Raw genomic sequence first — 20980 nt, forward strand, 5'->3', positions numbered from 1 at the left:
GAACACACACAAGTATTTTTGCAAACATATTTAGATAAAACCTTATGGCATTCCCTTGAGGATGTTTAATAACAACATGTGTTTGCCCTATGTTAAATAGTTTGTCGCTGAAGCAGTTTGTGAGATATATGTGTATAAATGACCTCAGTGTCTGTTAAGTTTGAGGGCGTTCCCATATAATCATCGTCTCATGTCATATCATTATATTATCTCTCTGCTTTGTAATTGTGAATCGATGAACACTACTGCTAATATCACAGGTGGCAGAGTAACACACTCATTCCTACAAGAGAAATGGCCGCCGTATCCATGCTCGCTATTGTCACATTGTTCCTTCATTACAAAACTAGTGCTGAAGATCATACCAGGAGTATCTCTGTCAAACCGTATTCTGAGTGTACTCAGTTCGTCTCTCCCGTAAATGAAACTGTAGTTGACAACATACATAGCGTTGCCTCATGTGCTGTACAGTGTGCCACAGACACAAGATGTGTGGCTTTCAGCGTGTCTGCAACTGATGACATGTGTATGCTTCACCGTGAGATGTTTCTGACAGGAATCTGCTACAGTGGAAAGTGGCACCACTACAATGTAAGTAAAAACTGTGTTGTGTTTTATTCTACAAATAGTTTTTAAAAAGTTTAGTTTACATGATATGCGGATTTGTTGCTGGTTGGAAAACTCAGTCTTGAGCATTTTTGCAAACATTTGAATATGTCAGTGTGTTTGACAGTATGCCCGTGATCCAATATCCTCACTACGACCCATCCTGGTTACAATAACGAACTCTGTATTGCATCCGACTAGAATGACAGTGATAGTCAACAACATCCTGGAGCAGTCTAAGAATTTACTTCAATATCTTTTCGACACATCTTTATGATAAACTTAGGATGATCGGCCGGTTGACCATTAATAACGGAAATTGGATATTTTCCCCGTCACTATGAGATCGTGTCGGCCAGTTTGACGTCCTGGTAATGTATTAAGAGGCAGTCACTGTGACCTATTTACTGAGATAGTTCTTACGAGACATCTTTAATCTAATGATGATATCGTTGAAATCTGTTTGTAACTGAGCTACATAACATGGTACTGTCGAGCATTTTGAGCATACGCTCATGTCATCTTTCGTTCTCACGAAGTATATTTTCTTCGATAAAACTGGATGTTGCATGTCCGTAGTGTAGCACAGGAAGTCTAACATACTAAATTAAGTTAACATTAATATAAGTATAGAAAGTTAAAAAGGGATATAAATAATTAAAATAATTGAGTTTGGTTGCATGCTCCAACATTTATACAGTTTGGCTTTCACTTCACGAAGGTTCATGCTCCAACGAACTCACTCAAATTGTAAGTCAATTCATAATAGTGAGTGAGTGAGTGGCTTTAACGCCGCTTTTAACATTATTCCAGTTATTTCGCGGCGTGTCAGCTTAATGAGGGAAGAAAGGCCGAAGTGATGCAGGTCTCAGACGCTTACCAGTTCGGTGAAACCCACGAGCACGGGTATGGTGCTGACAAATCTAGAAACATAATCGGGGCGAACTGGGATTCGAACCCACAATCATAGGTTTCTGGCGTGCCCAAGGGACGCAACTCTGCACAGCGAATCGCGGCGCCTTAGACGACTAGGCCACCCGTGCCCCCTATTGGGCATTTAGGGTGTAGTGTAATAGTGTTATGGTTTAGCATCGAGTGGCGTGTTCCCCGATGATGATGAATGTCTCTGTAAAAACATGAACGGTGCGATTATTTAAATGCGTTCTGAAGAAACTAAAGATAACTAACCCACGGGGAAACCCACGAGCCCAGGTATGGTGTTGACAAACCGAGAAACATAATCGGGTCGAACCCACAATCATAGGTTTCTGGCGTGCCCAAGGAACGCAACACAGCGAATCGCGGCGCAATTCAAAATAGTGTAAGCAAAGGAATATAGACGTAATGATGCTTTGAGCAGTACTAATTACATTTAACTGAAATCAGTCACTTACCCTTGCATGTTTTTGCGATGGATTCATAGATGTAGCAGGATACACTCACATTTAGGCTAACACCTGGTAACATCACTACTGACAGTGATTCATAAACAAATGGTTATGATAAAGTCGGAATCAAGCAATTGAGCAAGCTTTTAGTTGATATATATTATGATTATGAAAATATTTGTTTGCACTTCTAATTATTGGTCCTCCGACAAAGGAAGAAGTGTATTAAGGACGGGTTTTGAACCACTGGAAATTCCAAAGCTATTGAAAACCTTCAAATATTGTTATGTCTGTTATGGGACATCTGCATTTTTGGACGACCATTCACTGGCAAACTTTGGATGGATGCCACTCGAGAAGTGCTGAAAGCAATCAAATAAGTCGCTAATTCTTGTTGATGTTCTGATTTTACTACAAACTACTCACAGTGGTGCACAGTACATATATTTATATTAAAAGGAGCCTATGATACTGTGGAGGCGTAACATATGGACTAACATTATAACTTTTTGTAACAAGTTTGCAAACATGCATTTGTTCAGATGACACAATACCTTAGTGTAAAGGGGTGTTTCGTTATGCATAATTATATGAATCAGAATTTCTGCTCGGATTGGCCAAGTCAAATCAAAGGGAATTTGGCTACACTTCATGTATATCGGTGATCTGATATCGTACAATAACCATCAAATAGCCAATTCCCTTCCACTGATTCATCCCCCTGAACTAGAAATAAAGGAGTCCAGTGAGACCGCTTCATCATTTTCCTGTTTAGATATGTGCATTAAGATTCAGAGTAAAAAAACACTCTTCACAAGACTTTTGACATGCTTCACAAGAGGATCATTAGACAAATAAATGTGTGGAAAAGTGCACAATACAATGCTATCAAGAAGAACCTCCACGTTAATTGGTTAAAAAAACAATAATCTTTCTCTACCGCCTCCGTGGTCTAGTGGTAGAGCATCCGCCCGGAGAGCGGAAGGTCCGGGGTTCGATCCCCGACCGCGTCATACCAAAATACGTTAAAAGATGGTACTTGTTGTTACCCTGTCTGGCGCTCGGCATTAAGGGGCTAAAACAAGGACTGGTCGGCTCGGAGTCAGTATACTGTGTCTGAGTGGGGTATCAATGTTAAACTGCGGCATGGTATCTCAGTGTGCTAGCACTATAAATCGGCATCAGTCCGGACTAGTACAAGCAGCCACACACACATACACGTGCATGCACGTCGCTATATATGTGCAATAATCTTGGACGCGACGTTAAACCCCATTTCACCTCACCTTAGCTACTCTAATATTAAGGGTGGTCCTGCCTAATTCGCCATGGACCATGAAAGGAGGAGTTGATAATTTCAAACCAGCCGCTAATTTAAGGAATTTTAAATGAACTTTTTCAACCATATTGAAACATTCAAATCCCCACACTTCGGCGCGTTACAGTAAGATTGGTAACACCATGCCCATATTGATACTTCGGACTTTCTTCAGGAGACAGTACATACTTTTTGTGGCATTCTCGGTTAAGGTTTTGATGGCACGTCCAAATTTCCTATTTTTATTTAATTTTATTCCTAAATAATCATAGAAGTCTACCGTTTCTAATTCTTTATTGTCGAAAATGAAGGGGGCGAGTTTTCTCTTTGCAGTACCACTGCCAAAAACAACAACTTTAGTTTTAGACATGTTAAATGTTAATTTCCATTTTCGACAGTATTATAAGAGTGAGTTAAAATTTAAAGAAAATTGCAGAGATCCAGGATCGGTACCAAATAGAACTATGTCATCAGCGTACAGCAGTAACAGGAGCTGTACACAGAGAGTAATTTTTTCCTCTGACAGCGTTAACTTGACACCTTGACAACAGTTTTCTATCAACCACGGTTCGAGGTCGTTAATGAATATTGAAAATAGTAGGGGAGATAAATTTTCTCCCTGGCGAACTCCAGAGTAACTTGGGAAGAAGTTAGAAGTGTGTTTGCCTGTTTGAACACATGACTTAATATCACTATACATGTTTTTAACTGATGTTAAAAAATTACCCGTAATTCCAGAATTTAATAATTTTGACCAGAGACCCACCCTCCAGACATTATCAAAAGCTTTTGAAAAGTCAATGAATACAAAATACAATTTTTCTTTATTATTTTTTAGTATATTTATTTGGATATTCAAAACCAAAATATCGTCAATTGTAGAAAATCCTTTACGAAATCCAGCTTGGGTTGGCGATAATATGTTATTCACATTTAAATAGTTGATAGCAACTCTACTACCTGCTACATGCGGAGGACACACAATACTGATCACGTTCGTGGTTACTGTCGTTATCTCGGAGTCAACTTTGAATGGGCATGTACTCACGGTACTTTAAGGTTGTGACTGTCTGTCAGTCTTTGTTGTGTTAAGTTTGGTCCTATAACATATAGTCCTTGGTCCCAATATGTTTTTGGTACCACTTGGGGGGGCAAAGTGTCACATATACCAAACATTACACATTAATGTGTTTAACATGATTTTATGTGATAGCAAAGTTAATTTCACAGCTTTTAACATTTATAGCCACTTTTAGTTAGTGCCCTGCTGCTGCCAGCTAATTACATATTGTGGAACAAGTTGCAGGCTAGTAGTAGCCACATGCTATTTTTAGCACAGTCAAGGTGGCAGCAGCATGGGACAGGTCTCAGCACTGGTTGACAGAGGTCTACTATTTCTTGTCATGCACAGCTACATATGAAATTTCATCAATGAACCAAGGTCTATACAAGGTAAGTTACTGTTGCTGTCCAATTATCATTCGTTATTTTTTTATTTGAATATTGTTACACTGTAAGAGAAGGTAAAGTTTTGTTCTGAAATTGGTCATGTCTAAATATAGTCCAATTAACTTTTCTTTTAATCTGCTCAAAAATGAAAACTAACATACAAATGATCCTCAAAGTTGGGAGTTAGAAGTTAAAAAACATTTACTAGTTATCCAATGTGCAATGCTTCTTGTTGTTTTAATGTATCTATGCAAAGATTTGGTAATTAGATCTGTTGTGACACTGTAAACAAACAACAGAAGATAGTATTTTCTTAAGACTATATTATTATGGCATGAGTATTCTGATGAATATTACTGTTTTTAAAAAAAAATGTATGTCTATAATGTAATAATATGTGCTGTTCTATTAAGACCAATTAGAGACACATTTGTTGCAAGTAAGTTGATATTTGTGATCATATTATTTGGGGAATGGGGGAGTCATTGCATACATGTGGCAGTTGTCCTTGTGACTCATGGGTTGGGGGGTTGAAGAAATTGAGCGGTTATGCTCCCTTGACCGGGCAGGTAGCCCGGCACGCGGGAGCTATGCCCAATTTTTTAATTTTCTTTATGACTGATGGGTTTATTGTGTCAATCCCTAAGAAATCTTTGTAGGGAAAATGTGAGTGTAGTCCTCTCAGAGATTTGCTGGTCAGATAATATAATATGCAATAGATGATTATTTATTACGATATATGTTTTGCTGGGTTAGTCTTAAGTTGTATCTTTGAAATAAATTTACTTTTATGTTAACAGGTTTGCACTGGACTTATAAATATCTTTTGGTTGCAGCACCTATCTGTGAAGGCAGTGGACCATGGCAGAGAAATCTGATGAAGATGTTTCCATCTTGTCCAAACAGAAGACCTACAATGAATCCTGCATCATTTGTGAAGAGCCTTCTTCAAATTTAACCACACTGTCTTCTGTTTCTTCGTGGAAAACACTATTCAGAGCAGCAAAACTTCGAGAACATGCTAATATTTTAAGAATAGCGGAAATAACAGAAGAAGATAAATTTCCATCACTGCTGTACCACCGAAATTGTCGGAGCAGATTTACAAATGAAAGAGATCTGAAACAGTTCCTGTCACCTGAAGCAACAACAGAGTCTATTCTCGTGAGAGAGAAACTGAACAGGTCAGGCCATTCTTCAACAACTGTGCATGAGGCAAAATGTGTATTTTGCAGCAAGACCAAGTATAAAAAAGGTACCAACTCTAGGGAGCAGTTAGTAATATCGTCACAACTTAGAACTGATGAAACTCTCAGGAGAATAGCAATACTGAAGTTAGATTCTAAAATCCTTGCAGTTACTAGCAGAGATATTGTTGCAGCTGAGATACACTACAACAGAAGTTGCTATAGAGATTACACAAGGGATGAAGAGAGGTATCACCATTCAACTCCTGTAGAGCAAACCAAAGAAGATCATATTTATGAACATGCTGTATCAATTGCCTTTGAAGAAGTTTGTGAGTACATTAGAACCACAGTATTTTCAAACCCATCTGTGCTCAAGATGACAGACCTTGCTAGTAAGTTGAGAAGTCTGCTTGAAAATGCTGGATGCAAGGAAATCAAGGCATCAACAATGAAGCACCTGCATCGTAAACTTAGTTCTGAATTTGGTGACAGCCTTCACATATTTACTGACAACAATGGCAAGCTTCTTTTACCAAACACCCTATCTATTGAAACCATTGCCAGAGAAAATCAAAAGATGCAAAAGAGTTGAATGTTTGGAGGACAAAGAGTGACACAGAGAAAGTTGTACAGGAAGCTGCAATTCTACTGCGCAAGTGTATAAAGAATATGAAAGACGAATTGCCATGGCCACCACAACCATCAGATTTGAAAAATCCATCCAAGTTTGTTCCTCTTCTTGTCAAAGAGTATTTGGAAATTCTTCTCACTGGAGATGTGAAACCAGAATTCATGTCGGAGAAAACAAAAATTCTTTCAGACTCCTTTGGTCAAGACCTTGTTTATGCAGTGACTGGTGGTAAAACAATTACACCCAAGCAAATTTTGCTTCCGTTTGCTGTCAAGACTCTCACTGGCAATGTTGAAATTATTCAAATTTTGAACCGTTTTGGTCATGCTGTTTCACGCCCAAAATTTGAAGAAATTGAGACTGCAATATGCCTCCAAAAGCTAGCATGGGCTGAAGAAGATGCTGTACCACTACCACAAAACATTCACCCTCATGTTGTTACTACACTTGCATGGGATAACATTGACCGCCTTGAGGAAACTCTGACAGGAGGAGGCACTTCCCACAGAGTGAATGGTATAGCAATCCAGCCTACCATCCATGGCCCACATCTTGATAAACATCCAGCTCCATCAGTAGAAAAGACAAGAAGACGCACCATTGACTCAGTTGTTCCATTGTTACAGCTGTACAATACAGGAGAAAGAGTTGGACCACCAGCAATACCAGCGCCATGCTCTCCCTCGGAATAAGCTATGGGTGAATCAATGAAGAAAAACCTAACATGGATTCTTGCAAGGCTTCATAACATCCAACAACAGAAGATCAGTTCATGGACTGGCTTCAATATATTGGTTCGTGATGAGGATGACATAAAACAGGACACAATTGGATACCTTCCAACCATCAATGCACCTGCCACTAACATGTCCACAGTTCATGAAATCTTGCAGCAGTCTTTGACCGTAATGAATGCTCTTCAACTTGAAAACAATGTAGTCATTGTTTTGGGTCTAATCCGTGCTTCAAGGGAAGGCAACTGGCTGCTGCATTTATCCTGCATCAGATCCATTACACCTTGGTGCTTTTCATATGACAAGCAAAACTATGCGCGATACCTATCAGCATATCTTGGTCAAATGTCACATTTGTCCTCTACTCACAGAGACATTCATAAATACCTGGAGAACGGTGGGTTTTCTGTTCAGATTGGGTCTGACCTCCAACCCTTCATTGCAGAAATTTCACGATCGGCTGCCAAGAAACAATTCAGCAATCTGACCAAGAAGAAGCAAAAGGTTCAAACTAGTCAAGCTGAAGTAGTGCTCAGAGCAGATAGAAATCTGTTTGCTCATATGGTCATAATAGCACAGAGCAGACAACTCAATATGAAATCTGTATTCAGCCACCCCCTTGGACCTTTACCACTGTCACTTGCATACCCTGATGGAATACTCAGAAAGACAAGTAAATCAACTTTGGCCAGGGAATTGGAGAAAACTGCACCATTATCAGAAACTATTCCAGAACCATCTTGTACTTTGATTGATGGAATGGCAATTGTACAGAAAATCAAGGGTGATAACAAGACTTTCCAAACTGTTGCTGATGACATTTTTGTACAGATTTTGCACAAAGGAGACAAAAGTCAACGAATTGACGTAGTGTACAAAGATGTGTCCATCAAGAACGCAGAAAGAAGTCACCGTGGAGCTGGTACAGGAATACAGTTTAAGAACATCGCACCTGGTCACAACATCAGACAATGGCGAAAGTTTCCTCCAGTTCAAGCAACAAGCAGAATCTCATCCAGTTTCTCGTCATGGAGTGGAAGAAGGAGAAATATACTTCTAAGATTGGCAACAAGAACTTGTTCATCACATGTGGAGAGGATTGCATTCAGCTTAGTCCAGAAAGCTGTGACTATATAGAGGAATTAAACTCAACACAAGAAGAAGCAGATACTCGACTTCTTCTTCATGCCAGCCATGCGTCAACTCAAGGTTACAGAACCATTATTGTATGTTCTGAGGATACTGATGTATTTCTCCTATGCCTGTCTTTGCTTTCCCACCTGCAGTCGGATGTCTACATGAAGCTTGGAACAAGAAACAGAACAAGATTCATCAGTATATCCAATGTTAGGAAGGCACTGGGACAAAATGTATCTGAAGCCATTCTTGGATGCCATGCCTTCACAGGATGTGACACCATCAGCTCCTTTGCTGGGAAAGGTAAACTGTCTGCCTTGAGATTACTTAAAGGTAACAAGAAGTACCAAGCCTGCTTCAAAGAACTGGGACTCCATCATAAGTTGCCAGAAGAAGTGTTTTCCATACTTGAGTTTACTTGCTCTTTGTATGGTTTCTCTCTCAAGCATGTGAATATATTGCGGCACAACCTTTTCCTTTCAAAAAAAGGTGAAATGGAATCCCACCAACTTCCACCATGCAGAGATTGTTTGATGAAACATTCACAGAGAGCCAACTATCAAACAGCAATATGGAAGAAAGCTCTCGACAACAGGCCAAACATCCCATCACCTGATGGCTTTGGATGGACCATGGAACAGACGGCTGATGGATACGACCTGGCAGTTGACTGGATGAGTGGTCTTCCAGCGCCTGAAGCTGTGTTGCAGCTGTTAGCCTGCAAGTGTCCCAAGTCATGCAAACTTCCCAGCTGCACATGCATCTTAAATGGACTGACCTGTACTAGCATGTGCAAACTCCAAACATGCACCAACTTTGGTGAGGAGAGCGAGTCAGGCGACAGTTGTGGAGACGAAGAAGATTGACTTGAACTGATAATGTTTGTAATTATGTAGATATCATAAAGTGTATTTTAATGTCAGCTCTTATTTGGGAGAAAAGCCTGAAGTAAGGCAGGTCTTAGACGCCTACAATGCTGGTTAAACAACCCTCAAGCACAGGCATTGTGCTAAAGGAATGGGAGCTTGAGAGAAGACAATTTCAGCTTGGATTAGTCAAGTGCACAGGAGTTGGGAAGCTTGTCATTCCACCCAACTCAGACGTCACTATCACTGACAAGGAGCTTCCCTAACAGAATATTTGTGCTATATTGCAAAGAACTAGCCATTCAGCTATTACCGATGACCTTGACACCTCACCCAACTTGATTACTGACAGAGAGAAAGGATTTGTGGACGTCAATATTTTCAACATTACTACAAGGACAGTAGTCATTCACCCCATTCTTCTATGTGAGATCCAGCCTGTATTTGGTGAAGAACAGCTTACCTTGGAAGGCAGTTCTTAGGACAGCACTTCACTCTTTAATAAGATGGACATAGAGTCTTCACGAATCTAAACCACTCAGCATAAAGAGGGATTGCATGTTATCTCTGACTATTTAGACATGTTCTCTCATGTTGACCTTGACCTTGGACACACTAGTGCATGTAGGTACCATGAATTCAAGTGTGACTTAGTTGTGTTTCAATGAAATTGTGGATGGAAAATCAGTAGACAAAACCTTAATGACAATCAAGATTGCCAACAGATTCTATTTTCTATTATTGGGATTTTGATACCTTGTGCTGGACAAAAGGTCTTAAATAATTACATATTATCATTTCACAACCAAGATGAGCATACATATTGCTACATGATATTAAAGTATCAATAAGACATACATATTTATGCTTTAAATGGGTAAAAGGGACAGAAAATCTTTCATTTCCAATGTTTAATATTTGTTACTATTTTTAGACACCCTCAAATGTCAAAGGTCATTTCTATAAATAAGCTGCCGTAAAAACCTTGCTATCATATCATAATATGACTAATGTATACTAGGCTGTACAAAAATGCATATGTCCCTTTGCCCCCCCAAGTGGTACCAATTTGCCAAATTTTCTCTCTGGGACCAAGGACTAATAGGGACGTCTCTCCAACGTTCCAGTCCTGGAGTAGTGTGTGGCAGACTTTGCTACTCCGACCACCCGCGTGATCCTACGTGAGACTCAGTCTGGTGGGGGGCACGGGTGGCCCAGTTGTCTAAGGCGCCGCGATTCGCTTTGCAGAGTTGCGTCCCTTGGGCACGCCAGAAACCTATGATTATGGGTTCGAATCCCGGTTCGCCCCGATTATGTTTCTAGGTTTGTCAGCACCATACCCGTGCTCGTGGGTTTCACCGAAGTGGTAAACGTCTAAGATCTGCATCACTTTGGGCTTTCCTAACACATTAAGCTGACACGCCGCGATATAACAGGAATACTGTTAAAAGCGGCGTTAAACCCAACTCACTCACTCACTCAGTCTGGTGTCTTCTGATCGATGGTGGTAGGATCTACTGTCTGACATGATTCTTTGTGTGAGGGTGTCGATACGCGGACGGGTACTGCATAGGTATTTATGGCTTTGACTTTATTGCGAACGTTCTGCTCTGAACCAAGTTAACATTTTTAATCTGCCCGGAGTTTTTCCTTGACATGGGCATTCTGGAGTGTTTCCCTAACCTACATCTTTGTTGCGGGTTTGTTTAGGTTTGTTTCGTTTTACGCCTAAAATTCCAGCTATATGACGGAGGTCTGTAAATAATCGAGTCTGGACCAGACAATCCAGTGATTTACATCATGAGCATGGATCAACCAAGTCAGCGAGTCAGACCACCTGATCCCGTTAGTCGCCTCTTACGACAAGCACAGTCATCTTTTACGGCAATTATGGTTTGCTGAAAGCCTATTCTACCCCCGATCTTCACGGGTGTGTTGCGGGTGTCGCTGGTTGTCATTATACAAGCAGGCAATGAGTTGAGAAATGAACCATCAAACCATCAGCATTCTGTTTCTATTTAATGCAAACATATAAAACTAACTTACGTCACTACAGCTCTTACAATTGTTTTTCTCCTCCAGATGATAGAGCCACAGCCCTGTCCCACGAAATGTCAACCTTTAAGCTATTGCTGTACGCCTTACATAACACGTGGCTTTTACACTGTGCACTGTGTCTTGCTCCACTTTCTTTAAATCTGCAGCTGTCTGATCTACAGGCGTTGTATGATCAATTTCATCGAGGTGAGAAGGCATCCTAAATCTGAGTTAGATGATAGCGATAGAACGCAGGTCGTAGTTCCAAGTGAATTTTGAGATGGTATTCTCAGTTTGACTCATGAGATCTTGTTTGCTGGTCATCTTGTTAGGACTAAGACCTATGAGTGGGTTAGTTCTGATTATTTCTGGCCAGGGGTGTTCTGTAAGCTTTGTCATGTTTGTCAAGTATCAGGAAAACCTAACCAGGGAATTCCCGGGGCCCTTGTGTAAAAAGTGCCAATTGTGGGCGAGGCTTTCTCCAAGGTCATTATTGACGTTGTGGGACCATTACCTAAGACTACTCGGGACAATCAGTTCTTGTTAACGGTGATGTGCGTTAATACTAAGTTCCCGGAAGCTATCCCACTATGTGAGGTCACTGCGGCGGTTGTGATCAATGTGCTCATTAAGTATTTCACTATGACAGGGCTACCTATTAACAGGATCAGGGGTCGAATTTCATGCCTAGACGTTTTCAACAGGTCATGTTGTTATTGGAGATACATCAGGTCAGATCTAATGTATATCACCCTGAATCTCAAGGAGCTTTAGAACGCTTTCATTAGAGTTTGAAATGTATGTTGAGCTGTTTTTGTTCCGGGCATTAGAGGGACTGGGATGCGGATGTCCTGTTTATGAAAGGGTTTTGTTGCTACAATACGACTTAGAGGCATAATAATATCCGAAAACAAATTGGAACAAACCTCTGAAAGTTCGATGCAAGATCTACCATCGAACGAAATGAAATACAGTGAGAGGTCGAGACTGTTCAGCAAGATTTATCTGATTGTAAGCTGCATTCATTGTAAGTGTGCTGAAATATTTTGAACTCTCAAGTCTCATAAGTTCTTCAGTTGGAGACATTAATGGGACATAAATCTGATTTGCGTACAAATGGTGATGACACAGTAAAGTTATTTGGTTCATCTATGCCCCGCTCAATCATATTCATTCAGAGTTCTTCCCTGAATTCACACTTGAACACCGCTGACACCACTGTAAGGTATCACGCCCACATAACATGCAACACAGAGGTACGATGACAAGACGTTTACTTGACAGAGACAACAACGGGACTCACCAGAATGGAAATCGGATCATGCGTCACACAGTCTATAACTCCACATGGAGGCACACACTACTGTTGGGGAACGTTGCGTTTTGGTGAAGCTGTCCAATACTGGGAAGAACCTCACAAATCTCACCTGGATATATTGTAAACAGTCAAAGTGTCAACAAAGATAGCCACCTAACAAAATTTGGTGCAAGCATTGATATTCAAAATACTACTAAAATCAAACGAAAGAAACAAATTATGATGTTAACATGATGAGAAACATACATACCAAAGTTAAGCACTCAAATATCAGAGGAGAAATGTACCCAGTGCAATATTTATTATGAGATTACAAGAGCGTTGTTGTAACAAAGACAACATATAGATTTTCAAAAAACGGAATTTGTGTTGAATCCTACAGTTAATTCAACAAATTCCAAATGTCTATATTGTTATTAAAAAATGAGTCAGTTATGACCTCAATTTGATTTTTCAATATGGCTCGAATGACTTCAACAAATTGGTATGTCATCATGCGTGAAAACAAGTATGTGTATCCAAACGTTAACGTTGCTTTCGACCGCCTCCGTTGTCTAGTGGTAGAGCGATCACTCGGAGAGCGGAAGGTCCGGGGTTCGATCCCCGGCCGCGTCATACCAAAAGACGTTAAAATATGGTACTTGTTGTTACCCTGTCTGGCGCTCGGCATTAAGGGGCTAAAACAAGGACTGGTCGGCTCGGAGTCAGTATACTGTGTCTGAGTGGAATTCATGTTAAACTGTGGCATGGTATCTCAGTGGGCTAGCACTATAAATCGGCATAAGTCCGGACTAGTGCAAGCAGCCACACAAACACACACACGTACATGTACGTCGCTATATAAGTGCAATAATCATGGACGCGACGTTAAACCCAATTTCATCTCACCTCACCCTGTATATCAGGACGGGATCTGGAGTAACTATACGTTGGTACCGCTAAGCTGAAACAGTTATTCCGTGACACTGTGTGACCATAGCACGGAGGCGATTATCAAACGCCACAAGATGGCAAATAATCGGCATGCATAACTCAGGAATGTCTTGTAATGCCATTGGTCGGAAATTGGGGTATCATCACCCTATTGTAAGCCGTTTAGTCGAGAAAGAGAAACATGCTTAGACTGGTGATGTACAGGACCGTCCCCGATCCGGGAGACTCCCTGTGACGACACTTCTTCGTCTCATATGCCAAGAACCTGTTTCAACAAGTACTCGTCTGAAACAGCTATGGTTGCCAAATCGTCGTTTCGGCACCAGAGCCGTCAGGAACCGGGTGAAGGCAGCAGGACTTAGGGCTTGACGATTCATAAGGCGTCCCTTGTTGAGAGATCACCACAAAGCTGTTCGTTTAACATGGTGTATTGCGCAACAGAGCTGTTATCTGAGAACTTGGAGACTGATCCATTGGTCAGACGAAAGTCGCTTTCTGCTCCACGTCACTGATGGAAGAACGAGTTTGGCATCTTCCCGAGGCAAGAGAGTTAACTGACTTTAAAAGTCCACCCTTGCCGAACTAGCCTGGCAGTGGCTATTACGAGTTATGTCCCTTCTAAACCTCTCCTATGGACCACTTCCACTACTCGTGTCACTTTCATTTGATTCAAACAAAATGGCGGCGCCCAGTCAAGACGATCTGATCGATATTCAAGATCTATATTGTGACAAAATGGGTCTTACATTGCGAAGTGCATCAAATCACGTGAACACCTTGATTAAAATCATGAAGATATTTGGAAAATATCTGTTGACAACGAGTTGGCCGTGCACATGCTTTGCAAATCTGGCAATCGACCGAAATTAGCATGACTGTTTACGAACCGGATTTCGATTTCGTTGCGCGAATTTGATTGGACTATGCATTGTCTCGTTAGCCAAGCCAAAATGTAACTCCATAATGCCTAGTTCGGCAAGGGTGGAAACTGGACTTTTAAAGTCAGTTAACTCTCTTGCCTCTGGGGCTGCATCTCTCATGATTGCAGGTTGGATTTGGTAACCATAAGGGGCAACTTAACAGGGGCTCAGTACACCCGGGACGTTTTGAGGTCAGTCGTCATTCCTCATTTTGACAACCACCATCTTGCTACTCGACCTCAGTACATGGACGACAATGCAAGGCGTCATCGTTCGAATGCAGTCGTGGATTACATGAGGGCCAATGCAATAACGACTCAACCCTGGCCAGAAATGAGCCCAGATTTGAACCCCCTTGAACATGTTTGTGATATTCTGGGGCGGTGCATACAGGCACGAGATCCTCCTGTACAAGATTTACGCCAGCATTGCATCAGGAGTGGTTGTTGTTGACCCATCAACAGATCGAACGTCTGACTGGAGGCATGAGACATAGGGTGGAATGCGTCATCCAGACACGTGGGGTTATACCCGCTACTGATCTGTTTCACGTGTCATGTCAAGTAGAGACTTTAAGGAACATTTTCACATGAAACATCAAATGTAACTCGTTAACTTAATCCTGCAGCTCCATACTCTTTTGAGGTAGTGTCAAAAAACAGTACCTGTGTTACCATGATGTTTTTGTCAGTAAATGTCAATCATAACTCACCAATATCTTCTTTATGTGCTGTCAAATGTTTCTTCTATCCAATGTGATTGGTATCACCAAAAATAATTTGCCATTTGTCATGGTTCAGAAATGCTTAACTTTTTTCTTTGTGTGCAGATTTCGATTTCAATGATGCAATTTGTATTCTTCGACGCATTTACAAACTTACACTGCGTCATATATGCAGGATTGTTGCTTCATGTGGAACCCTGACTTGAAGAATAAATATTCACACTTACAAATCACTCTAAACAACTTTCAGGTCCAGAACCGCTGCATGAACGGGGGCGAATATGACCAGGACAAGCGGACCTGTCAATGTTATGGTGGCTATATCGGCCAGTTCTGTGAAAGAATCATGCGGGGTACGACGTTACATCATAATTGAACTGTCCATTCTAGTTTAGACTATCTTGAATTCACACAAACGTATTACAGGTACACACAAGCAGTCATGGATGGTTTTGTTTTCACTAATCCGTTTCTTGAAAAACTGAAAAAGGACACAAATTAATTATTAAAGTAAGTTTTTATCTTGCTGCTCATTTCTAAAGTCTGTTATAACCGAGCTGTATGTTGATGAGGAATCACGTTTCACGCCTGCCTCTACATCTGATATAATTTGTCCATTTCTTTTTATAAGATGCATTTTATGAGACATACATTACATTGTTTCAGATTGTTCGGACGGATATAGCACAAGCCATTATAACAAGGGGTCAGGAACATACTTAATTCAACCAAATATGGCGCCTTCCCCATTCAAAGTCTGGTGCAAGATGCAATCTGGTGGCAATACATATATTCAAAGGCGTGTAGATGGGTCAACTGATTTCAATCGGTCATGGCAAGATTACAAAGATGGCTTAGGGGACCTTACAAAGAACTTCTGGCTTGGAAATGACAAAATTGCTTACATTACAAATGGACGCAGTCATATGCTCACATTTAAAAATACGGAAATGACCACTAAACGACAGCGGATATACACTTTTTTCAACCTATCACAAGAAGGTCTGTACACAATGAGCTACACAGACACATGGGGAAGCAGCATTCCTGAAAAACATGGTGGTGATTGTTTGGGTGAATTGAAGGGACAGCCCTTCTCTACCTTCGACAACGATAACGATGACAGCCCTCTGAATTGCGCCCAAGAACACCAGTCTGGATTCTGGTTCAAGAACTGCACTCCCTGTAATCCTAATGGTGTTTGGTCAGAGACTCCAGATGGTAAGAGAGCTGGAGTTCCCGAGGAGATGTTCTGGATACCTGTAACAGGAGATAACCTGTTGTTGTCTTGCTTTGTCCATCTGTCTGCCATGTAAATGCATTTATTGATGGAAATGTATCCTCTGTAATTGTCTTAAGCGCACAATATGCACAGTGGGTAGGGATTGTCAATTTGCCGAACGTGTGGTTTTGAGAAATACAAATTAGCACGTTTCACACCATGCATTTATAGTTTTCATTTTCGTTCAGATTCCATAATATACACACCCACCAGTGGAAATTCGTATAACTTTATGGGGCCGAGTTGATTTTAATGCTATTTTTTAAATAGTTTAGTTAAGTGTGATAATTGCCTTGTTTCTGATTCTTCCAATTTTCTGTCTCAAGCTAGATTACTTAAACAGCATATAAAAACCAATTAGATCAGCTCCAGCACTGATATAACTATTAACTTCATAATAGCAACTTTCACCCCAATGACCTTAACAGTCACCAACAGCACAAACGTCTTGCTTTGTCCAGCTTCGTATTATGCAAGTAAACTTTTCTTCTGTTGTACCTGTGTTAGCAGTTGGTCAGATGCATTTGAAACAGTCAGTTGTGTTTCATATTTTGTGAACTAGCGGATGGTTAGTTTCTTGTTTAAAAGTGCCTGTGCCCAGGATGTCTATACAAACGTGTGTGTGTGTTTGGTTCACGTTTATGTATATTGTGGTTCACATTTATGTATCAAGTAGATACGTCTGTGTGTTTAGTTATATAAATTAGGTGCATTGAGATCATGCATTGATTGATATGTGATTGTGTAAATACTTAAAATAGCTTAAAAAATAAACTCCTATTTCATAATCAGTATACATGTATCTTCATATCTTTAGATATTCTACCAACTTTGTAGCTGGTATACTTTCTCTCTCAATAATTAAGGTAAATCTAAACTAAATCTATATGTATGAAAAGGTATTTTAATATGTTCTAAATTTAATTGGCCATTTCCTGTTTGTTATGCGGCTATATTGTTTCAAATTTCTAGATAATGGTAACAGATGTTATGATGCTACCATCCCAGTAGCTTGTTCTGTGTAGTGCTGCGTTTACCAAAGCCTTGCTCCCTTCTTCATCTACTTGATAATAAATGTTTGTGATTAAAATTTGTAAACATGTTGTATTTGTTCAACCAAACTCAGCCTTGCAAAACTGATAGTTAAGAACAGTTTCATGTCCCCGTGAGAATTGGTGCCATACTTTTCACAATTCTTCACCTTTTTGTCTGCCCTTTTGTTCGTTTATATGTTCTTAAAGTCTCAGATAAACACATAAAATGTCTTGTTCACCTGGATAGGAAGTCAGTAAAATGATAAAATGTCAACGAATACGACATCGTTTCTGTTGTTGATGCTCAAATGTTTTTCTTCATAAATTTTGAGGATTTAAAAGTAACAGTAATTTTTTCTATCTTTGCCTTGCTGACTTTTCACCATGCTGAAACCTGAAACTTGGTGTTCCGTTCACACTGGGTAAGTGGATAAGTCTCAAGTCAGATCGCAGATACAGTCAGACTTCAAGAAAACGTGAACTTGCGAAGCTACTTGAATGAGGTACAACATCCCAGAAGTGAATCAACGTCTGTAAGCAAACACCTCACCGATGACCTCTCTATACAATCTCTCTATAACAACAAAAGACAGCCTCTATTAATTACAAGCGTTTCAATCTACTTCTGCTATTGTAGAGTATTGTTTGATGTTAAACGACGCACACCAGCCTTTTGACGGCGTTCTGTAAATAATTGAGTCTGGGCCAGACAATCCAGTGATCGATATCAATATCCTGGTCATCGATCCACGCAATTGAGATTAAATGACATGGATCAACCAATTCAGCGAGCCTGACCACCCCACCCCGTTAGTCGTCTCTTACGACAAGCATAGTCGCCTTTTACGGCAAGCATAGGTTGCTGAAGACCTTTTCTACACCGGATCTTCACGGGCCTTTGCCACTGAAGTGTTATGAGAATGTTTTGCGCTTTATTCCATGTTTACATCTTGTATTTTATTTCTAATTTTGATACTGGAACTTTCCACAACTCTTATGATATTGGAATTATATTTCCAATGTTCACAATATATATTTCGATACACGACACACATGTAAATTACCCGTAGCCTGTCGGTGACACTGAGGTGTTTGTCGTCTCCAGGCAGCCGCCTTGACTGGTGTCTATGCAGCCATCAGCACACTCCTACATATAGAATCAACTATTAATAAATATAACATAAAGAATACAATTGAAGAATTGTAGCAAATGTAACTAACTACACAGCATCATACAACGTTTGACAAAGCATACAAATACAGTATGTACACAATTATAAAAATCAATGCATTCACTCAAACTTTCACACACAGAAATAGAGTAGAATGATGAAAAGCATGTAAAATGTTTACTTAGCCTTATTTAATTACTAACTTAGCAATATGGTGATACAGTCACCATGCCAGAGATAAGCATGTTAATGATACCGAAATAACATTCTACACAACCTAGAAAACATAAGTTATATTTTTATACAAATACATACATAGATATTAGCTAGCAATGTTATAGATTACTAACCTCAACAATCGAATTATTTATCCAAAGATGGCATGTGGTCTCAAGACTTGATCAATGTACCGAGCTGCTGTGACACCATTGCCTCTCCCTGGACAGATGTTCTGGAAAACCACATGGCCGACCGTCTGTGCAAGACCAATTCCACCCTACACCATGATGCTCATCCAACGAGTCTCTCTCAACAACATAAGCATTCGAATAACGTTCCCCACGGCGTCGCCAAACTCTCTCTGTGTCATCTGCTGTTGAGATACAGTAACGGTTCTCGTCTGAGAAGAGGATTCTTCTCCACTGCTGGTGGCGCCAATGCTGGCGCTGTGTTGCCCACTGAAGACGGTCCCGGCGATGACGTGGTGTCAGAATGGGTCCTCGGTGTGGCCTGTGATAGTGGATGTGTCTGCTCGTTAATCGTCGACGCACGGTGTCCGCACTAATGTGTCGCTGGTGTGTCCCCATGGTCTGTGGAGCAGTTTCCGCAGCAGTAACACAGTCGCACAATCTGACGATCATGACGTCTGTTGGTGACCCTTGGTCTTCCACTACGTGGTCGGTAATCTGTAGTGTTGGTGGTCTGGTACCGTTGCTGGAGCCTGTATATCGTCGTTACGGGGACTTGAAGTGCACTGGCTACTTGCCGGGCGGTTTGTCCAGCTTGCAATCGTCCAAGGGCTTGGTGTCGCTGATTTCCTGTCAATCCTTGCATGTGGTAGCAATTCAATAACGAATGAATGTTATCCGATCTGGGTGGATTTTTATAGTGCAAGAAATGGGGGAACGCATGTGCATTTCAATTTGCACGGAACTCACCTGCATCGGGTTACCATGGCCGTTGCCGTGATGCGTTTGTGCGATCAGTTTTATTGTCATCTGCTTTGTTTTTTATCATCAAATTTCATTTTTCCGGACAGGGTAATGTATCACTCGTCCGTTCTAAACTCGACAATTGCTCCTTCATCTATGGTGGAGCATGTTAAAAGCACCCTTAAACTTTTAGATTCAATCCATCATCAAGTTATAGGACTCTGTCTTGGATCTTTCCGAACCTCCCCTTTTGACAGTTTGTACATTGAGACCGATGAGCCATCTCTTAAACAGCGCCGTATTAAACTTTCGATACAGTACATCACAAAGTTATATTGTTATGAGTCCAATTCTACAGCTTTGTATTTAATCTCCTTTCGCCTCTCGGAATAGAATTAAACCTTTTTATTTCTGCTGCTGGAAATAAACTTGAAAATATGTCTCCTTCTCGCCTGCTTTCTTCTCCTCCTTGGCAATTGGTAAATCCACAGATGGATCTTACCTTATCTAAACTAAAGAAATCTGACACTATTCAACTACAATATCAACAAGAATATAATGATGTAAGAAACGAATATAATACTTACAAATCAATATTTACAGATGGATCCAAGGATAGACGTGCTGTTGCCAGCGCCACTATCTTTGGATCCAGAACTATATCAACGAGATAACCAGATGACTCTTCAATTTTTACAGCTAAGTCAAAGGCCATATTAACTGCTCTAGAATACATACTGAACAGCATTGAAAACGCACCACCATGAAAATGGATGTATTTTTATCCGGGCTTATGTCATATGAAAATATATAATTGAATGAGTAATATACGACGTTCTGGACGAAGCATGAAGAAGAACAGCTCGTCAAAACACATTCCTAAATTTTTTGTGAGCGACAACGCCAAAATGCAACAAATTGCGTGCGCATCATGGAAAACGTGTTTTGTTTCAAGGGAAGCATGCAGAATAGGGCTATAAAAGACAGACTTTTAAAAACCACATCACTTGTTGCTGCAGACGTAAAGGGTACTGACACAAGAAATGCCAAGATTAACAGCAGAGGAACGTGAACGTGCCTTGGGCATGCT

At 40.5% G+C, this 20980-nt stretch overlaps 1 protein-coding gene across 2 annotated transcripts; it reads left to right on the forward strand.

The window, feature by feature from the left end:
* Nucleotides 1–311: 311 nt before the first annotated feature.
* On the forward strand, nt 312–17742 carry LOC125372464 (fibroleukin-like). 2 transcript variants are annotated; one of them, XM_048382544.1, is made up of 3 exons: nt 312–591; nt 15502–15604; nt 15918–17742. In XM_048382544.1, exons 1-3 carry the CDS (start codon nt 523–525, stop codon nt 16565–16567), a joined length of 822 nt encoding a protein of 273 aa, XP_048238501.1. In that variant the 5' UTR covers nt 312–522; the 3' UTR covers nt 16568–17742. The 2 variants fall into 2 exon arrangements, with proteins under 2 accessions (XP_048238501.1, XP_048238500.1); XM_048382543.1 differs by lacking the exon at nt 312–591 and having other exon boundaries at nt 15314–15604.
* Nucleotides 17743–20980: the final 3238 nt, after the last annotated feature.

Source organism: Haliotis rufescens, unplaced genomic scaffold (assembly GCF_023055435.1).
Source record: "Haliotis rufescens isolate VD_foot unplaced genomic scaffold, xgHalRufe1.0.p SCAF_4, whole genome shotgun sequence".
Classification (NCBI taxonomy): Eukaryota; Metazoa; Mollusca; class Gastropoda; order Lepetellida; family Haliotidae; genus Haliotis; species Haliotis rufescens.

What these genes read in the sequence shown, in the direction of transcription:
- LOC125372464 (XM_048382543.1), top strand. Translation starts at nt 15,421, where the DNA reads ATGCAGGATTGTTGCTTCATGTGGAACCCTGACTTGAAGAATAAATAT. An exon ending in CTGTGAAAGAATCATGCGGG is followed by an intron (nt 15,605 to 15,917) that starts GTACGACGTTAC and finishes ACATTGTTTCAG; the next exon opens with ATTGTTCGGACGGATATAGC.